We start from the raw sequence: 21,470 nt of genomic DNA, 5'->3' as shown, positions 1-21,470 counted from the left end.
ATTTTCCAGAGATTTGTTTGTGAGGCTAACTTTGTGAGGACAGAAAGGTTTTCTGTATTCTGAATCTTTGTCTTTGACTTGAAATTGATTACTTTACCACCCCTCTAGTTGGCAGTCAAAGACCTGTTTTATTTTTAAAGTTGAAATTGAAGAAGCCAAACCTCCTGTTGGTAGAAACAGAGGATGTAAGAGAGGGTAGGGCTGAAATAATCTGAACCCTTTTCTTCCTGGATGATACTGGTAGTTGTAGTTTATCCAAAAAAATAATATAACAAGTTGAAGAAGGGAGCTAAGTAATTAGAAAGGTTTGTAAAATTTAACATGAGCATTCTCCATTTTCCCAGATTATGTTACTTATGAGAAAAAATACAGAGTGGTGATGGCAGAGTAGTTTAGAAATATAATTTGGGTCATTTATTCTTGTCCATTTTCTGAAGCAGAATATATAAAATTTTGTATAACTTTACTTTGTACTTATGGTTATAAAGATGGGTGGCTCCACACTGATGAAATAGATGATTTTACAAAAATATTTTTAAAGTTTTGTTCTAAAAATTACATTAAAAATACAGAAAAGGGCGCCTGGGTGGCTCAGTGGGTTAAGCCACTGCCTTCGGCTCGGGTCATGATCTCAGGGTCCTGGGATCAAGTCCCGCATCGGGCTCTCTGCTCAGCAGGGAGCCTGCTTCCTCCTCTCTCTCTGCCTGCCTCTCTGCCTACTTGTAATCTCTCTCTGTCAAATAAATAAATAAAATCTTTAAAAAAAAAAAGTACAGAAAAGTTCTTAAAATATAAATGTACAATGTAACAAATAATTTTGAGATAAATATATGCATAACTACCTTCATGTCAAGAAAGAACATTGTTGGGATGCCTGGGTGGCTCAGTGGGTTAAGCCGCTGCCTTCAGCTCGGGTCATGATCTCAGGGTCGTGGGATCGAGTCCCGCATCGGGCTCTCTGCTCAGCGCGGAGCCCGCTTCCCTCTCTCTCTGCCTGCCTCTCCATCTACTTGTGATTTCTCTCTGTCAAATAAATAAATAAAATCTTTAAAAAAAAAAAAAAAGAAAGAAAGAACATAGTCAACATTACTTCTCAATTATTCTAGGTATAAATGGGTCCCAGTTTTTATGGTATTCACTTTCATGCATTTATTTTTGGTTTTACCACCTATGTGTGCTTCTCTAAATAATTTTTTCTGGTTTGAACTTTATATGGATAAAATCACATTATGTCTCCTTAGCAACTTGGTTTTTGTTCATTCCGTATATGCAGTATATTCTATATATATACTATATTGCTTATAGTATTTCATTGTAGGTTGTATCGCTATTATTTATCTTTTATTCAATTTTTAATAGTTATAAGGTTCTTTGGGTAAAATTTGAGATTCATTAGGGAACATGGGTGTCTGAGTCAGTTAAGCACCCAACTCTTGATTTTGGCTCAGGTCATGATCTCAGCATTGTGAGATGGAGCCCTGTGTTTGCCTCCTTGCTGAGCATGGAGCCTACTTAAAAGTCTCTCTCTCTCTCCCTTCCCCCAAACACTTGGACATGTGCATGCTCTCTCTCCCATGTGCATGTTCTCTCTCTCAAAAAAAAAAAAATAATAAAATAAAACATAAAATAGAAATTTGAGTTTCATAAGTATTAACTTATTAATGATAGCTTTATTGAATTTCGTCAGCATCTATAGTGATGTCCCTTCTTTCTATTTGATACTGGCTTTTTGTATATTCTCTTGTCTTTTTATTATCATTCTTGCAGTAGTTTTGTTAGTGTTTTTATTCAGTGATCTGTTCTATATATTCCAATTATTTGTTAGAAGTAATTATTATAGTCTATATGCTCTATATATTACTATGAGAGATGTGATAAAATCTGCTGTGATTGTAGAGTTTTCTAGTTCTCACAGTTACAGCTATTTTTGCTTTATATTATTTGAGCCTTTGCTATTTGATACACACAATGTTTTTTTTAAGAGGGTGCCACACTGGAGCCCAACATCAGGCTTGCACAACTCTGAGGTCAAGACCTGAGCTGAAATCAAGAATTGGACACTTAACCAACTGAGCCACTCACGAGCTGCTGATACACAATTTTCTTCCACTCTTTTACCTCCATTTTACCCTAAACTGTTCTTATTTTTATATTGTAGACATGCCTCTTCAAAGAGGATTATATACTGGATTTTAGTTTTTTGTTTGTTTGTTTTTTTTTATATTTTATTTTATTTTATTTTATTTTATTTTTTCCAATTTATTTATTTTCAGAAAAACAGTATTCATTATTTTTTCACCACACCCAGTGCTCCATGCAAGCTGTGCCCTCTATAATACCCACCACCTGGTACCCCCAACCTCCCACCCCCCCCGCCACTTCAAACCCCTCAGATTGTTTTTCAGAGTCCATAGTCTCTCATGGTTCATCTCCCCTTCCAATTTACCCAAAAGCACATACCCTCCCCAATGTCCATAACCCTACCCCCCTTCTCCCAACCCCCCTCCCCCCAGCAACCCACAGTTTGTTTCGTGAGATTAAGAGTCACTTATGGTTTGTCTCCCTCCCTATCCCATCTTGTTTCATGGATTCTTCTCCTACCCACTTAAGCCCCCATGTTGCATCACCACTTCCTCATATCAGGGAGATCATATGATATTTGTCTTTCTCCACTTGACTTATTTTGCTAAGCATGATACGCTCTAGTTCCATCCATGTTGTCGCAAATGGCAAGATTTCGTTTCTTTTGATGGCTGCATAGTATTCCATTGTGTATATATACCACATCTTCTTGATCCATTCATCTCTTGATGGACATCTAGGTTCTTTCCATAGTTTGGCTATTGTGGACATTGCTGCTATAAACATTCGGGTGCACGTGCCCCTTTGGATCACTACGTTTGTATCTTTAGGGTAAATTCCCAGTAGTGCAATTGCTGGGTCATAGGGCAGTTCTATTTTCAACATTTTGAGGAACCTCCATGCTGTTTTCCACAGTGGTTGCACCAGCTTGCATTCCCACCAACAGTGTAGGAGGGTTCCCCTTTCTCCGCATCCTCGCCAGCATCTGTCATTTCCTGACTTGTTGATTTTAGCCATTCTGACTGGTGTGAGGTGATATCTCATTGTGGTTTTGATTTGTATTTCCCTGATGCCGAGTGATATGGAGCACTTTTTCATGTGTCTGTTGGCCATCTGGATGTCTTCTTTGCAGAAACGTCTGTTCATGTCCTCTGCCCATTTCTTGATTGGATTATTTGTTCTTTGGGTGTTGAGTTTGTTAAGTTCTTTATAGACTTTGGACACTAGTCCTTTATCTGATATGTCGTTTGCAACTATCTTCTCCCATTCTGTCAGTTGTCTTTTGGTTTTGTTAACTGTTTCCTTTGCTGTACAAAAGCTTTTGATTTTGATGAAATCCCAAAAGTTCATTTTTGCCTTTGCTTCCCTTGCCTTTGGCGATGTTCCTAGGAAGATGTTGCTGCGGCTGAGGTCGAAGAGGTTGCTGCCTGTGTTCTCCTCAAGGATTTTGATGGATTCCTTTCTCACATTGAGGTCCTTAATCCATTTTGAATCTATTTTTGTGTGTGGTGTAAGGAAATGGTCCAATTTCATTTTTCTGCACGTGGCTGTCCAATTTTCCCAACACCATTTGTTGAAGAGGCTGTCTTTTTTCCATTGGACATTCTTTCCTGCTTTGTCGAAGATTAGTTGACCATAGAGTTGAGGGTCTATTTCTGGGCTCTCTATTCTGTTCCACTGGTCTATGTGTCTGTTTTTGTGCCAGTACCATGCTGTCTTGATGATGACAGCTTTGTAATAAAGCTTGAAGTCCGGAATTGTGATGCCACCAACTTTGGCTTTGTTTTTCAATATCCCTTTGGCTATTCGAGGTCTTTTCTGGTTCCATATAAATTTTAAAATTATTTGTTCCATTTCTTTGAAAAAGATGGATGGTACTTTGATAGGAATTGCATTAAATGTGTAGATTGCTTTAGGTAGCATAGACATTTTCACAATATTTATTCTTCCAATCCAGGAGCATGGAACATTTTTCCATTTCTTTGTGTCTTCCTCAATTTCTTTCATGAGTACTTTATAGTTTTCTGAGTATAGATTCTTAGCCTCTTTGGTTAGGTTTATTCCTAGGTATCTTATGGTTTGGGGTGCAATTGTAAATGGGATTGACTCCTTAATTTCTCTTTCTTCTGTCTTGTTGTTGGTGTAGAGAAATGCAACTGATTTCTGTGCATTGATCTTATATCCTGACACTTTACTGAATTCCTGTACAAGTTCTAGCAGTTTTGGAGTGGAGTCTTTTGGGTTTTCCACATAGAGTATCATATCATCTGCGAAGAGTGATAATTTGACTTCTTCTTTGCCGATTTGGATGCCTTTAATTTCCTTTTGTTGTCTGATTGCTGAGGCTAGGACTTCTAGTACTATGTTGAATAGCAGTGGTGATAATGGACATCCCTGCCGTGTTCATTTTCACTTTTTCCTTGTTCAAAGTAAAGTTATAATTCTTTTTCTCATCTTTAAGAAATTACTGCTAGAAATGTCATTAATCATACTGATTAAAGCCTGAAATTAAAAGATAGTTTTACTCTTTTCTTAGACCATGCAGGGACTTTCAAACAGTTAAACTCCATTTCTCTGACCTGTGTACTATTGTTATATAATTCTATTTAATTTTTAAATTTCACAAAATGTCTTATACATTTTATATTTATTTAGATTTATCCATAAATTTCTGCGTATCATTTGTACCTTATATCTCACATGTGATAATCACTTTCCTTATGTTCAAAGTATAAGCCTTAAAATTTCTTTTAGTGTGTTCCACTGGTATCATACTTTTTTGTTCTTGTGTTTGTCTGAAGATGACTCTATTTTGCTTCATTCTTGAAAGGCATCTTTTACAGATATAGGATTTTGGCAGTTTCAATTTTTTTTCTTTTTGAATATTAAATATATAATTGTACTGTCTTCTGGCTTCTTTTACTAGCTGTTGAAGATCATTTGTCAGTGTGTTCCTTCTGGGAAGGAACTTTATTTTCTCTTTGTCGTTGGTTTTCTGAAGTTTCATTATGATATAGGTATAGAATTTAATTTCATTTATGCTGCTTTCGGAACTCCTTTAACTTCTTTTTTTTTTTAATTTATTTTTTAATTTTTTATTTCTTGTCAGCGTAACAGTATTCCTTGTTTTTGCACCACACCCAGTGGTCCATGCAATCCGTGCCCTCTCCAATTAATACCCACCACCTGCTTCCCCCAACCTCCTACCCCTCACCCCTTCAAAACCCTCAGATTGTTTTTCAGATTCCATAGTCTCTCATGGTTCACCTCCCCTTCCAATTTCCCTCAACTTCCTTCTCTTCATCTCCCCTTGTCCTCCATGTTATTTGTTATGCTCCACAAATAAGTGAAACCATATGATAATTAAATGTCTCTGCTTGACTTGTTTCACTCAGCATAATCTCTTCCAGTCCCATCCATGTTGCTACAAAAGTTGGGTATTCATCCTTTCTGAGGGAGACATAATACTCCATAGTGTATATGGACCATATCTTCCTTATCCATTCATCTGTTGAAGGGCATCTTGGTTCTTTCCACAGTTTGGTGACCGTGGCCATTGCTGCTATAAACACTGGGAGTACAGATGGCCCTTCTTTTCACTACATCTGTATCTTTGGGTAAATACCCAGGAGTGCAATTGCAGGGTCATAGGGAAGTTCTATTTTTAATTTCATAAGGAACCTCCACTCCAAAGTGGCTGCACCATCTTGCATTCCCACCAACAGTGTAATAGGGTTCCCCTTTCTCCACATCCTCTCCAATACATGTTGTTTCCTGTCTTGCTAATTTTGGCCATTCTAACTGGTGTAAGGTGGTATCTCAATGTGGTTTTAATTTGAATCTCCCTGATGGCTAGTGATGTTGAACATTTTTTCATGTGTCTGATAGCCATTTGTATGTCTTCATTGGAGAAGTGTCTGTTCATATCATCTGCCCATTTTTTGATGAGATTGTCTGTTTTGTGTGTGTTGAGTTTGAGGAGTTCTTTATAGATCCTGGATATCGACCTTTCGTCTGTACTGTCGTTTGCAAATATCTTCTCCCAAAATACAGAAAGGGAAATTAGAGAATCAATTCCATTTACTATAACACCAAGAACCATAAGATACCTGGGAATAAACCTAACCAAAGAGGTAAAGGATCTGTACTCGAGGAACTACAGAATACTCATGAAAGAAATTGAAGAAGACACAAAAAGGTGGAAGACCATTCCATGCTCTTGGATCAGAAGAATAAACATTGTTCAAATGTCTATCCTGTCTAGAGAAATCTATACTTTTAATGCCATTCTGATAAAAATTCCACCGGTATTTTTCAAAGAGTTGGAACAAATAATCTTAAAATTTGTGTGAAATCAGAAGAGACCCCGATCACTAAGGAAATGTTGAAAAACAAAAACGTTACCTGATTTCAAGCTTTACTATAAAGCTGTGATCACCAAGACAGCATGGTACTGGCATAAAAACAGACCTATAGACCAGTGGAACAGAGTAGAGAGCCCAGATATGGACCCTCAACTCTATGGTCAAATATTCTTCGACAAAACAGGAAAAAATATACATTGGAAAAAAGATAGTCTCTTCAATAAATGGTGCTGGGAAAACTGGACAGCTATATGTAGAAGATTGAAACTCGACCATTCTCTTACATTGTACACAAAGATAAACTTGAAATGGATAAAAGACCTCAACACGGAACAGGAATCCATCAGAATCCTAGAGGAGAACATAGGCAGTAACCTCTTCGATATCAGCCACAGCAACTTCTTTCAAGATGTGTCTCCAAAGGCAAAGGAAACAAAAGCAAAAATGAACTTTTGGGACTTCATCAAGATCAAAAGCTTTTGCACAGCAAAGGAAACAGTCAACAAAATAGGCAACTCCTTTAACTTCTTAAAATCACTGATTGGTGTCTTTCATTGGTTCTGGACAAAAATCTCACTTTTCTATTCAGAGAGCCTCTGTTCCATTCTCTTGCTTTTCTCCTAGCATTCCTGTTAAACCTGTGTCCATCTTTCTGGCTTTATCATCTATGTTTCTTACTCTTTGTGATGTATTTTTCGTCTTTTAGTCTGTCTTTAATGCTTTTCTGGGTTGTTTTATGAACTATCTTCTATTTCCCTTATTCTCTCTGCAGCTCTGTCTGATCTGCAGTTAAACCTATATACCAAGAGTTCTTCATTTCTGTTCTTATATTTCCCAGCTCTAGAAGTTTCTTTTTGACTTTTTCAGGTTTGCTTGGGAACTTTGTATTTCTTGCATGCATTGTCAGTATTATCATTTAGGTTTTTAGTGAAAAGTCTGTTTTATAGTCTATGACTAATAATTCAGACATATAATGTCTTTCTGGGTCTATTTCTGTTGTCTATTTCTACTGGTTCTCATGATGTCTCAATTCCTTGAATGTCTTCATGCACTTGTCATTATAATCTAAAGTTTACATACAGGAATAAATTGATGCTTAATGTTTCTGTTTGCTTCTGGCAGGCACCTGGGGGGGACTATTAGTCTAGGCCCACTTTATCCAAAGATCATGTCTGAGTTTCTCTGAACCCGTCCTATCCTCCACTTCTAGGCATTGAGAATCCTGGGCTTGGATTATTTCTTGTTCACCACTACCGTTGGTGATTCCTTCAGGATATCAGCCTAGCATCGGGAGGATCCCCCATTAACTACTTACATTGTTCAGTCCCTAGAATTTGATTTCTGCTCTGCTTCCTTATCTTGCAGGATCATTAAATCATAAATTCAGATTTGCTGGGATTGGCAAATGCTCTCAAGACAAACACAGCTTCTGTGCTCACTTAACTCACTCGTTCTCATTTATCATATTTGTATTGGTAACTTCTTATGGTCTTGTTACCTCTTTGTTGCTCTGGGAAAATTTTTTAAGATATTTGATTCAGCATTTTCAGTACTTTTCAGTGGGAAGATTGATCTGAACAATCTAGCCTCTCATCACCCAAAACTTGATGTCTGTAATAGTATAAGCATTATCAATTTTATCAGAAAATCTGGCAGATGGAGTTTATTGTCATTTCATTTTTTTCAGTTCTCTAGAATTATCAATATTGCCATCATATGTTGAGGGTCTATTATGCAGCAGACACTGTTCTGTGAAATATTATTCAGCCTTAAAAAGGAATAAAATTCTGCAGTATGTGGCAACATGAATGCGCCTTGAGGACATCATGCTAACTGAAATAGTCAGTCACAGAAGGACAGATACTGCCTGATCCCACTTAGATGAGGTAGCTAAAATAGAGTCAAAGAAGCAGGAGTAGAATGGTAGCTACCAGGGGCAAGAAGGAGTTGCTAATTAACGGGTATAAAATTTCAGGTATGCAAGATGGATAAGCCCTAGAGATCTGCTGTACAATTACTACTGCCTATTGTTAAAAGTACTGTATTGTGCACTAGAAATCTGGTTAGAGGATAGATCTCCTGTTAGGTGTTCTTACCACAACAAAATGTAAATAAATAAACACTTCGCATCAGTTTTCATTCCTACTATCTGCGAGATGTATCTATCAAAAAACATTACAATGAAATGATTTACAGTCTGGACTGTGGAGCCATCAGCCTTGGACTCTTATTCTAGTCCTACCACTGGCTAGCTCTGTGACCTTCACAAGTTCCTCATTTTACTGTCATTTACATTTTACAGATGGGTGACTTGCAGCATAGAGAACATAACATGCTATATCATATAGCTAGCAAGTGAATGAGCCCGAGTTTAAATAATCCAGGACAGGCTGTGCTCTTCTTGCTCTGCTTTCTGGTCAGGGATGATGACTGCTAAAGCACCTACAGACTCAAAACACTGTGATGTGTGAATAATGGAATTGATGATGAAAAGCTCCATTCTTTCAACCAAATCATCTGAAAAGTTGTGGAAAGGAATACAATTCATAAAGGAAGCATTAATTTAGCAGTGATTCCTCAGTTGCCTTCAGTGTCCTGTAAGATATTACTAGATTCTTATTTAATAAAATGCTCATAAGGCAGATCAGCATGGGAACTGTGCAGCATGGCTCTGTTTTAGAGAAACACAATCCAGACCAACACATTAAAGATTATGAGAAGACTTGTGCTTAAAATAACAACACCTGAAAACTGTTGACTTTGAAACTTGGGGACTCCACAGAAAAAATTTTAAGAAATAGTAACCTATATGCCTCTTTATGTAATATATATGTATATTCTTAGGAGTGTGTGTAAATTAAAATCTTGGAAATCAGTCATGTTTTGAAAAAGAAGAAATATTGTAACTTAAAGGAAACAATTTTATACAGAAAAAAGCCATCCTCAAATTTATTCATTACTTTAAATCTATGTTAATACAATGGATTTTCCTAAATAAGGTTATGTCAGTGTCTATAAAATCAAGTGGAAATACGAGATTTTTAAAAATTTATAACTCAGTTTTATTATTCTTGATCATTGAAAGGAAAAGCTAAAATGATATCTTTATCATCAAGAAATTTTTATGCTTTTTATAAAACAATGAAACCACATTGTGAAGATTGACTCACACGGAACTGAGATGTTATCTGGATTCTTTCCCTTGCCTGTGTTTTGTTTTTGTTGTTGCCGTCATTTTTAAACACCATTTTGTTCTCCATTTGAAACTACAAATGAATTAGATAAAATCTTTAAATAGTGAAAAGTCAAATTGCTTTTTCACTTCCTGTTTCATCTTGTTCTAATGCCGCCTTGGTTAGAAAAGAAGAATTAAGTAATTTGATTAGATATGTTGCACAAGGATGGAGCAGCTCTGAAAATGGAAAGGGTGTGGTTTTGAGAGTGAGACTGCCCTGGATTTGAAATTACGAGAAGCAGCTACTGTGTGACAGACATAATGATAGATGCCATTTACACTTTATCTAACTTGGTTTTCACAATAACCCTCCTACCTAAGAAGGTAGTATTTTTAAAAATGAAGACTTGATACTCAGCTAAGTGAAGGGACTAGCCTAGATGCCATATTTCTTTTCAGAAGTCAGGAGAAGCAGCTGTGACTCTGCTTCATTCCACAGGGGTCCTGAACTGTAAAGAAACCTAGGTTAGAAGGGACAGGTGATTGCGATGTGTTAAGAGGTCTGTAGAAAAAGGAATTCTACACCCAATATCCCTTTTTAAGGACTGCATTCAGGAAGAAACTATTTTTCTCTGCATGCTATGAAACCTAAACTTATTTTACCAGAGAAGCCCATTGTTACATGTGGTATTTAGGTTCCAGACACATTATTGATTGGATAAATTCTAAGAACTCATCTGAAAAACTAATCATCATTTACGATTCTATTTTTTTAGAAAGTACATCCTAACTTAAATACAACAAGCTTACAGATATTTGGAACATAAGGCATTCATAAATCTGGGATTGCTATATAAAGAAATTTACTTTCAAACTTTAAATTCACAAATCACAAAGTTGATTTCAGATGTATTACTCAGATGCCTGCTTATATGCAATTTTTATTTCATTTCCTGCCTATTTTAAGAAAGGAGATGTTCACATATTTATTTATTTATGCCTGTGTTTTGGAATCATTGTCTTTATTGTATTTACGCATTTATTTCTCCCAGGTCAAACACTTTATTTCTGAATGATAGCAGCTTTACCAAGATATTAATAAACAAAGATTTTAATACTGCCAGGTAATTTGTTGTGCTCTATTCTATAGTAGAATTATGAACAAGCAGGTTGTTAAAAACTTTTTTGTTTTACTTTGTATACTTCATTTAGGCTGGTCTTTTTCATGTAACTGATGTACCAAACCTTGGCATGGCATCTATATATTATATAATAGTATTTTTACCTAAAAAGTTTTATTTCCCAGAGTTAAGACTTTTGGGTCAGTAATAGTGAGAGCCATTGGCTAACCATTTTATAGTCATTACCAATAGGGATGCAGTAAAAACTTTGAAAATCATTTTTGTGTGGTTGAGGGTGGGCAAAGGTTCATATATTGAGTTTTTATTTATGCCCTAACACACAGAATTATGTAAATGTGAAGGCTCAATGCCTACCTCACACTACATTAAAAGGAGTATCTTAATGTTCTTTGAAAGAACTTTTTTAAACAATTGCAAACTTACAGAAAGTTACAAGTCAAATGTCAAGATCTTCCCCCTCAAAATACATGAAAGCAAGTTGTTTACATGGTTCTCCATTACCCTAAATATATTAATATGTATTTCCTACTAACAGGACATCGACTATATCACTACCACTTACCAAGTCAGGAAATGAATATTACTACATTACAACCATTTAATCATGAGACCCTATTAAAATGTTGCTTATTGTCCCAATAATGTCTTTCATGACAAAAGGATCCAGTGCAGAACCATCCAAATCATACATTACATTTAATTATCATGCTTCTTTCAGTTTCTTTCAAATTGGACCAGTTTTTCTGTCTTTTTTTCTTTTTGCATTTATAACCTTGACATTTTTAAACATCATGGTCAGTTATTTTGTAGAAGGTGTCTGAATTTGGGTTTGTCTGATGTTTTCTTGAGATGAGATTTAGGATATACATCTTTGGCAGAAATTGATGCTAAGTTCTCATTGCATTCTGTCAAATGGCATATAATTTGATTATGATTTTCACTTTGAACATTTGATTAGTGTGGTGTCTACCCACCATCTCTACTGTAAAAATTTGCAATTAATACCTATTTTGTGAGGAAGAGAGGAGTGTCTTGAAACTCTGTAAGTGTATTTCTTATTGGTCTTTCAGTTTACTCATTTATTTATATCAGTATGGACTCATGTTTTCCTATTTTATTCAGTGCATCAAAATCTGTTGATATTGTTTATTATAAGGTTCATATTGTCTCCAGTTTGGCCAATGGGAGAACATTCAAGATGGGTTCTGATGTTTTTTTGACAGTATTCTCATCATTCATTGAGTAGTTCTTGCTTTATGGTGTAACAAGATGTTTCAGGCTCGTCAGGTACTTTCTGAGCCCCAACCTTGGAACCACTTATTTCTCCAAGGAATGCCGGTTCTTTTGTAAAGGAAATAATATTTAGAAGACATGGTCTGTGCTCTAGGTCCACTCATTGGTATTAGAGCACTACTGTTGCTTTCCCCAGGCCCTCTCAGTGGACATAGCTACTCTTATGTGCATATGGTGTCTTATATTTTTTAATCTGTATGTTGGAAACCATGAGTCCACACCAGTGCTTCCAGTTCTAATCCCAACAGTGCAGAGTTTTCTACACATTTTTAAACTCCTCTTTCTGACAGAGAGAAAATGGTGTTCTATTACCTTTAATGCATTTTCCTTGGTCAGTCTTCCTGAAAGCAACCATTCTATCTCCTCTGTATGGATGCTCTCTTCTCCTTGCTTAAGCTCTGACTCCTCATTCTAGGTTGTCCCTTGCCCCATGTGGACATTCCTTACCTTGCTGAGGCTTATACAGCCTACATAGGCCTGTTCTTCCTCAAGATTTAAGCCATGCCTGGCTGTCGTTTTTTCCTAAGCCCCATGTGGACAACCCCCCTCAGCCTGCCTGTGCTCTGACACCCCATGCCCTGTGCCTCTTCTCAGATGTCCTTCTCACTGCGCTCTGCCACACTGTTCTGGGTCACTGAATTATGGATTGTGTCCTCACTGCTCTCAAACTCTGACTCCCATGGCTGAGTCACCTGCCAAATGTGTACACTCTCCTTATCCTTTGGATTCTGATACCTCACACTGGGCAGCCACACCATGTAGATGCTCCTCATTCTGCTTGGGCCTTGACCCCCCCCACGGCAACACCTGAGGAGAGATTGTCCCATGTCATCCACCTTCCTTCGCCCATTCAGGCTCTGACACCTCGTGCCTGGCAGCTCTCCTACTCACCCTCATCCTGCCTGGCTGTCCCCTTGCTCTAGCACACTGCAGCTCCTCCCACAGCCCCAGGCACAGATGCCCATCTTTGTGGGCTCCACCTAATGTTCAGTAAGGGAAGGGGAAGAAGAGCCAAAAGGCTTATTAAGTATTATCATGAAATTGTGTTCTGAAATGTTTTATTTAGAGGATCACTTTGCTAGCTATTATAATGAAAATCAGAGCAAAAAGTAGAATTTGATGTACAAAAATCATTTTATTAGATTTTTTTTGTATTAGGTAAGTTTACTTATATGCCCTGAACTATCTCCATCGATTAAATACTTTAAGATCAAATGAGAGATCAAGAAACTAAAAGTTCTATGTCTATTCTAGGTGAAAGCATTTATAAACTGTCAGTTTAATATTATCCTGTCTACTTTCTCATATTTGATTTTGTCATTAACTATGGCACTGGTATTTGAGTAGGATGAACCTTTACATATGTTCTTACGTAAGCAAAAAAAAAAATTGCAAAAAGAAAAAAAAATGTATAATGACCTTAAATAAACATGTTTATAACTTGATTTTATTTTCTATCTTGTTTGAATAGAGGAGTCTTCATTTTGGCTTCCCTTATATGGCAACATGTGCTGCCGCCTAGTCGCCCAGCCAGCTTGTATGGCTGAGGATGCATTTGCAGGATTTCTTAATCAGCAGGTTGGAGTACTTTACATATTGTACAATTATAGCTACAATCTAGATTTTAATATACTAGCAATTGTTTTGCCTTCTGATAATAAGTATTTTTTAAAGTCTTCTTTTAAATGGTAGTTTTCTCCATGTTAGACATAGAATGGGGGTGGGGGGTGAAGGGGCTGAGGGTGAGAAGGTGGGAAGGGGAGGGGTCCCAGTGCAGTTTTGATGGCTAAGGAGCTACCTCTCCAGGTTCCTCGGCTTCATAACAGCAGGAACAGGATAATCAGCCGCAGAGGACTCCTTGTGGAAGCAGATGAGGACTGTTCCACACCTTTCACAGAAAGGCCTTTTTGGCAAACAGCTTTTGGCACAGTTTTAGGCCTCTAGACTTCCAAAGCTGCCTCTGTGCCACCTACTCCTGATTTATTTATAACCAGACTTATTTATAGTCAGTAAATAATTAATTATGGGCTTCAATGAATCAATAACTTTTTTTTTTTAAAGATTCCATTAAGTGGAAAGAAAATTTGCATTCTTAAAGGGTAGTCAACATTTTCTAGTGTTCTGAGAATAGTAAGGGAAAATTATATTTTGAATATTGAGTTTTTTTATATTTTTTTGCATCATTAGATGGATTGCTGTGGAATTTTAAGCACTAATTTTGAATAGACTAACTTTTCTAAAACTGCATTGATTTATGATTTTATGTGTGTAAAAGTTATGTGGTAATCATTGCCTCCATTTTGCTTAAATGTTTTTGAGAATTTCAAACCTTTCTGTGATATTAACTTCCTCTGATTTTGAACTGTTGACTTACTGTACACTAAATTAATGGGTAATTCTATCACATCTAAATTTTTTTAAATTAATAACTTTAATAATTGAAGTATTTTGTTGAATTTAATGATGATAAATAATGATTAAGGTTAATGGCTTCTTGAATTTTTTTTTCAGCAAATGGAAGAAAACCTAATTAGTTGGAGAAGGTTGTATTGTGTTTTAAGAGGGGGTAAACTCTATTGCTTTTATGCTCCAGAAGAAATTGAAGCTAAAGTGGAACCAGCTTTGGTAGTGTCCATTAACAAGGTAAATAAAATGTTATTTTAAAAATAAAGATACAACATTTTGTAAAGTTTGTTCTTTTCTATACAATTCACATTGTTACCATTTTATGGATAAAAGAGGAGGACTGCTAAAATAGATTAGTTCAGGAGTACCTGGGTGGTTCAGTTGGTTAAGCATCTACTTTTATCTCAGGTCATGATCCCAGGATCCTGGAATTGAGCACTGAGTAGGGCTCCCTGCTTAGCGGCGAGCCTGCTTCTCTCTCTCCTTCCTGCTTGTGCTCTCTCTCTCTTGCTGTCTCTGTCTCACTCTTCCAGATAAATAAGTAAAATCTTAATAAAAATAAAAATAAAAAGTTAAAAAAATAGGTCAGTTCATAAAGATAAATTAATCTTACTGTTTTTCTTCCATTTCAGAGCTTATCTGGTAAAGGAAGTACTGTATATTTCCTAAGAAAACAAAGTAATTGGAAATCTATACCAGTAAATACGTTTTAAAACAGAGAATACAACTTCACATTAATATTTAAATTTTTCATGAATTTATTTAAGAGATTATAAACGTAAATTGTTAGCTCATGTTACAACGATGCTTTTTGTAGTTAATATTCAAATGATCCCATAAAAAGACATTCCTGAGAAAACTTCCTGCTTTCTTATGGGATTGATGGGCAGTTGTCTATCCTTGTGTCAAAACAGGAAAGCCTGACCCCTCCCCCTCTGCCACACACATGTGCACAAAAGCAAACACACACACACACACACACACATTTACCCCATCGTCTTAAATTTATCTTCATCTGTTATTCAAGCCTTGTTCTCCCTCCCCCACCCACCCTTTTTGGCATTCCTACTCTGGAGTACTTTAATGGCATTTCTAGAGCAGAATATCCATATCCATAGCTTGTACTTAATTGTTTCTAGTTCTTTCACTTTGCTTGCTTTTGGAGTGGTTGAATTGAAGGCTATGGTAAAGTATGAGCCGTCACATCTGTTAACTACATGTTCTTTTCTTTTTGTAACTGTACATGTTCTACTTGACTTTAAATTATCTTTTGAAAAAAACATAAAGTTGTATGTCCTGAGAAACATATGTATACTAGTTTGCTAATCTATAAGGATTTGAGTTAATTTCTCTGATCTTTTCCAGTAATAACATTTGGTCTGTTTCCATCCTGCTTTTAGAAATGATACTGCTTTTTCTTAAAGGAAATTCTTTAGTGAGACCTTTAAATTAAGTCAACTTAATTTATCTGTTCTGTATATTAGGAAGATTACTGTTACTCTTAAATAATAAACATCAAAGTTATAACATGATGAATTTATTTAGGGTTAGATAATTAGGTTTATGAAAGTATATTTTTATTATTGAAAAAGTGATATAATTTTTTCATTACTTGCCAGTGTTTTGTTTTGTTTATACAGTATCCACTTTTCCCCACCTTTTGAAAATTTCAGATGTGCAGAAAATTTGAAAGAATAGAATAATGATCAGCAGTATACTTCTTACCTGGATTTTTCAGCTGTTGCTAATATTTTCCCATATTTGCTTTCTCTTTAAGTAGTTTGAGATTTTTTTTCAGAACCATTTGAAAGTAAGTAGCAAACAGCATAACGTTTCTTCCCTAAAATATTTCAACAGCGTTTCTCCTAAAAACAAGGACATTTCTTTTATAACCATAATATTATTACCACACTCAAAAAATCTATTGTCAATAAAATAATGTCTAATATAAACAACAAATTATCCCAATTGTCCCTATAGTGTTCTTTCTAATGTTTGTTTATTGTTTGATCCCAGACCCCCATCAGGGACCACAAATTGGCAGCTGGTCACCATGTATTTTGATTGTTTCCTTTTTATCTAAATTGGACCCATCTCTCACTGCCTCTTTTTCTTTTTTGTCTTTTATTATATTGACATTTTGGAAAAGTCCATGCCAGTCCCCACATCTGTTTTTGACTAATTGTTTCATAAGATTCAGGTAGATGTTTTTGACAAGAATTCTGCATAGATGATTCTTTCTAAACTGTTTATCACTAGGTACCTAGGTAGTAAAAATGAAATTCACTTACATGTTGCACAATAGAATAAAAATCATCCTGAAAATAATTAAAATGTAATCTAATAAAGGATATTTTAAAATTCATTTATTTTATTTGAAAACTCTTTTCAAGGTATTCATTTTACCATATCAGTCCTTTATGGCAGACAGAGCCCGTAAGTCAGCTCTGTTTTATAGGTATGTTATTTCTGTTTTATAAGTGAAAAAACAGACTCACAGATCAGATAGAACTTGTCTAGCTAGTAAGTAAAATTATATGGCTCACTGTTTTTCTATTTCCTCACAGACATACTGCTAGACTAGATCTGGAAGACAAAATTAGACTTTTTCCTATCTCCGTACCCACTCTGAATAAGTTTTGAAAGTAAGAAGTATCTCTGAAATAAGGTTGTGAGCCTGAAGCCACAGTTTCTACCTCTAGGCAATGGTATACATATGTGTTGAATCTTTAGCATTTAAATGTAAGAGGGAAGTTATAGAGGAACCCCACTGTTACTGTAGCCAGGGTATCTGTATTTTCTTGTCTGATGACAAGGGTGTAATTCCAGAAAAGCAGTTAACAGTGTTTACATGGCCCAGCTGAATTGACCTTTTTTCAGTTGACTCATTTTTCCTTGTGGTAATAAAAGCTGATGGCCTGGTGACTGATACGATTTGGTAGTCAATCAGCTCCATTATTAAGATGACTGAAATCACCATACTTAGAAATCCCAGTGGTGGTTTCACAATTGACCATTACAAATTCACAGGAAAATGATTAATCTAGTAATTTGTATGGACTTGACCTTCGACTTGGGGACAACGTGGGCTGTATTTGACCCTGAGGACTGATGACATAAATTGTCATTGTACATGACTTTTGTCTCAAGTACAAAAGAGGATTTTAAGATTACACCATGAAATAAGGGTTAGGTTGAGAAGGTTAATAGAATTTAGTTGCTGATCTCAAAGACTGAACTGATACCAAGGTGTTCCATTCTCTAGTGTTGTGATGTTGCTATCTTCATTTTTCTCTGGTGCTGATTCCTGCTCTCTCTCTGTAGCAGCGCTCCTGTTGGCAGTTCCTACTCCCACTTCGGGTTTCCCTTGAACCCTTCCATTCACCTGAAAATTCTTTTTTTTTAATTTAATTTAATTTTTTAAAAATTTTTAATAAACATATAATATATTTTTATCCCCAGGGGTACAGGTCTGTGAATCGCCAGGTTTACACATGTCACAGCACTCACCATAGCAAATACCCTCCCCAATGTCCATAACCCCACCCCCCTTCTCCCAACCCCCCTCCCCCCAGCAACCCTCAGTTTGTTTTGTGAGATTAAGAGTCACTTATGATTTGTCTCCCTCCCAATCCCATCTTGTTTCATTTATTCTTCTCCTACCCCCTTAACCCCCCATGTTGCATCTCCACTTCCTCATATCAGGGAGATCATATGATAGTTGTCTTTCTCTGATTGATTTATTTCGCTAAGCATGATACCCTCTAGTATCATCCACGTCGTCGCATATGGCAAGATTTCATTTCTTTTGATGGCTGCATAGTATTCCATTGTGTATATATACCAAATCTTCTTTATCCATTCATCTCTTTGGACATCTAGGTTCTTTCCATAGTTTGGCTATTGTAGACATTGCTGCTATAAACATTCGGGTGCACGTGCCCCTTCAGATCACTACGTTTGTGTTCAAAATGTTGAAAATAGAACTACCCTATGACCCAGCAATTGCACTACTGGGTATTTACCTTGAAAACTGTTCTTTAGCAGCAAACACCCTGGTTTCCTTATTTAAAAATGACTATTTCTATCAAAGTCTATTTGTTTCTTCTGTGAGCCTGGATGCTGTGTAGTTATATCTTCTATTAAAGTCATTTTTACTTATTTTTTTTTACTTATTATTTTTTACTTACTATTTTTTCTCAACTTAGCCAATGATTCAGATTTATGGAGAAGTTGAAACAATACTAGAGGGACACTCATGCCACCTGGATTCAGCAGTTACTCTTGCTGTCCAGTTTGCTTTATCTCTAGGTGTTCTTCTTGGGGGGAATCGAAGCTCTTTGTATTTTGTTTTTAATTTGTTTTATGATGGTATAGCTTACATAAAATAAAATTTACCAGTTGTAAGTGTACAATTTGGTAACTTCGACAAATAATATACGGTTGTGTAATCATTACTACACGCTTTGAATTATAGGTTTTTTAATCATTTCTGTGAGAACATTTAAGTTCTATTCTCTTCACAAATTTCACTTATACAGTAGTCATCAACAATAGTCACTTTCAGATCTTATTTATCTTATAGCTGTCAGCCTATAAAGCCTCTTACTTACATTTTTTGCTGACCCATTTGAATATGTCTCCAACATTGACACTTCATCCCTGAATATTTCAACATGCAACTGTAAAAAATAGGAAACTCTAAAATGAAAGTGTGTGAGTGTGTTTGTGTGTATAAATGAAATTACAGTACCATTATCACAGCTAACCAAATGAACAGTAATTATCTTACATCATCTAATAACCCAGTCCATATTCACATTTCCCCATTTTCCCTAAGATGTCCTTTTAAAAGCTTTTGCTTTCAATCTAGGAATGTTCAAGGATTATGCATTCTTAAACTGTAAATTAGGTCTAGAGGCTTGATTAGATTCATTCTAAACACTATCTACAAGCATGTTTCATGCGTGATGACAAATACTTTATAGGGCATTCTGTTCAGAGGCACATGATGTCAGGTTGTCTCATTATTGCCAGTGTCACATTTAATGACTTGGTTAAGGTGGTGCCCCCACCTCTCTCCAGCATAAAGGTAAGTTTTCCTCTTTACTATTAGCAGGTAGTCAGTGAGGTGATAGTTTGGCACTGTGTGAATATCTTTGTCGTCCAATAGTCTTTCACATAATGGTTTTAGTGACCTGATTGCCCTTGTCTGAATTGCTTATTACACTGGAGATTGCATATGTTATTTTCATAATATCCCTCATTCTACACGTGTTAGCTGGCATTCTTTTGTAAGGAAGGACTTTTTTTCATCAAGTAGGAATGAATCCTGGTCCCTCCTGAAAAGGCAGGATGAAAGCTTACTGTTTTAATTACCAATTTTCAGAGTAAGGAGTTGGTATTACATACTGGTCTTATACTGATATTGGCAGTAGATATTGGAGCAGTATTACTCCCTCCAGAAGAAGCAAATGATTGTTGTGTCTGTTATGTTCTTCCCATATTAATGATAAACTCATAGATTTTCATTTATTCAATGTTTTAAATTACTTGGTTTTTAAATATAAGGTAGATGTTTTCATTGTTTGGCTTACTTTGGAAATTTCTAAGGATACATGTATTAGTATATTCTCAAATAAACGAGATCTTTGATAAATGCCAACTTGGTATTTTCTGATCTGTAGAGCTGGTAAGCACCAAATAAAACTTAAAGAATAGTGGCTTTATTTCAGTTTTTAGTATATTTTCGATCTTGGGTCTCTAAGATCTTTTTATGCTTAATAATGTTAAATATTAAAGAACAAATCAGAATTTTTTTCTTTTGGTTGTCTTCTCTCATGATTTAGAAAATAATTTTGTTTAATGCCACTTTAAAAGTTATGTAAAAACATAAATTTTGCAGTTGCTAAGGTATATAAATAATAGTTTCTTTATTTTGATCACAGGATCTGTTTTCTAACTATAATTTTTGTTCTTCTAAATGGCATTTCCTATAAAGCTAAGTCAGTTTATTAATTTTCATAGGGAGCCATCTGTGGAAAGAGTCACATGAAGGAAAGAAAAGCCTAAGCTATTCCCCTCCTCTTTTCAATCCAAATTTGAAAGGATGGTTTACTTCAAAGTGATTGCTTCAACTTCAAAAAAACTTCCCTATTAATGTTCTTGAGCAAGACATTCCCAATCAGGGGTATTTAACAGAGCCACTATAGAATCCTCTATACATTGCAGAAAACATTTTTTTAGCTAAAGTTTTATCCATTGCCAGTGGGGAGTGGGTTGGAAAAGTAGTGTGGGTTTTTGCAATCAAAAGTCTTTTCTTGCTTTAAATACTATATATCACTTTAATAACTAGTAAAAGTTATGCTAAACAAATCAGTATCACTACTTGGTGTTATAAACTTTTGTTAAATTGTTTTGAAACTGCTTTTAGCCATTATGTTTGTCATGGATCCTAAAGCAAGCAAGATTATTGTGAAGCACATGGGATTTTTTTTTTCTGTTTATGTTAGTCTAATGTCCCAGTCCTACCAATGATTTAGATTGTCCTTTATTAAATATAGCAAAAATAATTAAACAAGTCTTTTCCTTTAGGAGTTTACATCTGATTTAATAGACATAAATTGAAAAGAATTATGTCGCACTAATACTAATCCTTCCTAAAGCTTGGTTTAATTTATGGTTATGGTTTATGTATTTCAAACATTCCTTGCCATATATTGTGAAGGTATACTTTCTTTGTCATTAGAGTATATATAAGGTCTAAAGCTAGTTTTTGGCCAGCAAAATTTTGTTTTCATGCCTGATTAACAAAACTTTAGACCAACTACCTTTCAAATAACACATTTATTCTTACAACATGTTTATGAGGAAACTGTGAGTTAAATAGTCCTATCTCTGCCTTATAGGTAGGAAAGCAGGTGCTTAGTTTTTTGTACTTGTATTTTATTTTCAATTTTTGAGGGGAAAAATTCAAAGATAATCTATATAGAGAAGGGTAGAAATAAA

General features: G+C 35.6%; 1 protein-coding gene across 4 annotated transcripts in view; it reads left to right on the top strand.

Annotated features, from left to right (window-relative positions):
- The window catches only part of RTKN2 (rhotekin 2), a 75,018-nt gene that overhangs the window by 40,886 nt on the left and 12,662 nt on the right, over positions 1 to 21,470 (top strand). For all 4 annotated transcript variants that reach the window (XM_044239599.1, XM_044239602.1, XM_044239598.1 and 1 more), the window contains exons 8-9: positions 13,528 to 13,634; positions 14,568 to 14,699. In XM_044239599.1, the coding sequence (XP_044095534.1) occupies positions 13,528 to 13,634; positions 14,568 to 14,699 (239 nt within the window). The remainder of the gene's footprint in view (positions 1 to 13,527; positions 13,635 to 14,567; positions 14,700 to 21,470) is intronic.

The sequence above is a fragment of the Neovison vison genome, chromosome 2, assembly GCF_020171115.1.
Source record: "Neovison vison isolate M4711 chromosome 2, ASM_NN_V1, whole genome shotgun sequence".
Lineage (NCBI taxonomy): Eukaryota > Metazoa > Chordata > Mammalia > Carnivora > Mustelidae > Neogale > Neogale vison.
Note: the sequence above shows the minus strand (reverse complement) of the source record. Positions and strands in the feature narration are given on the sequence as shown.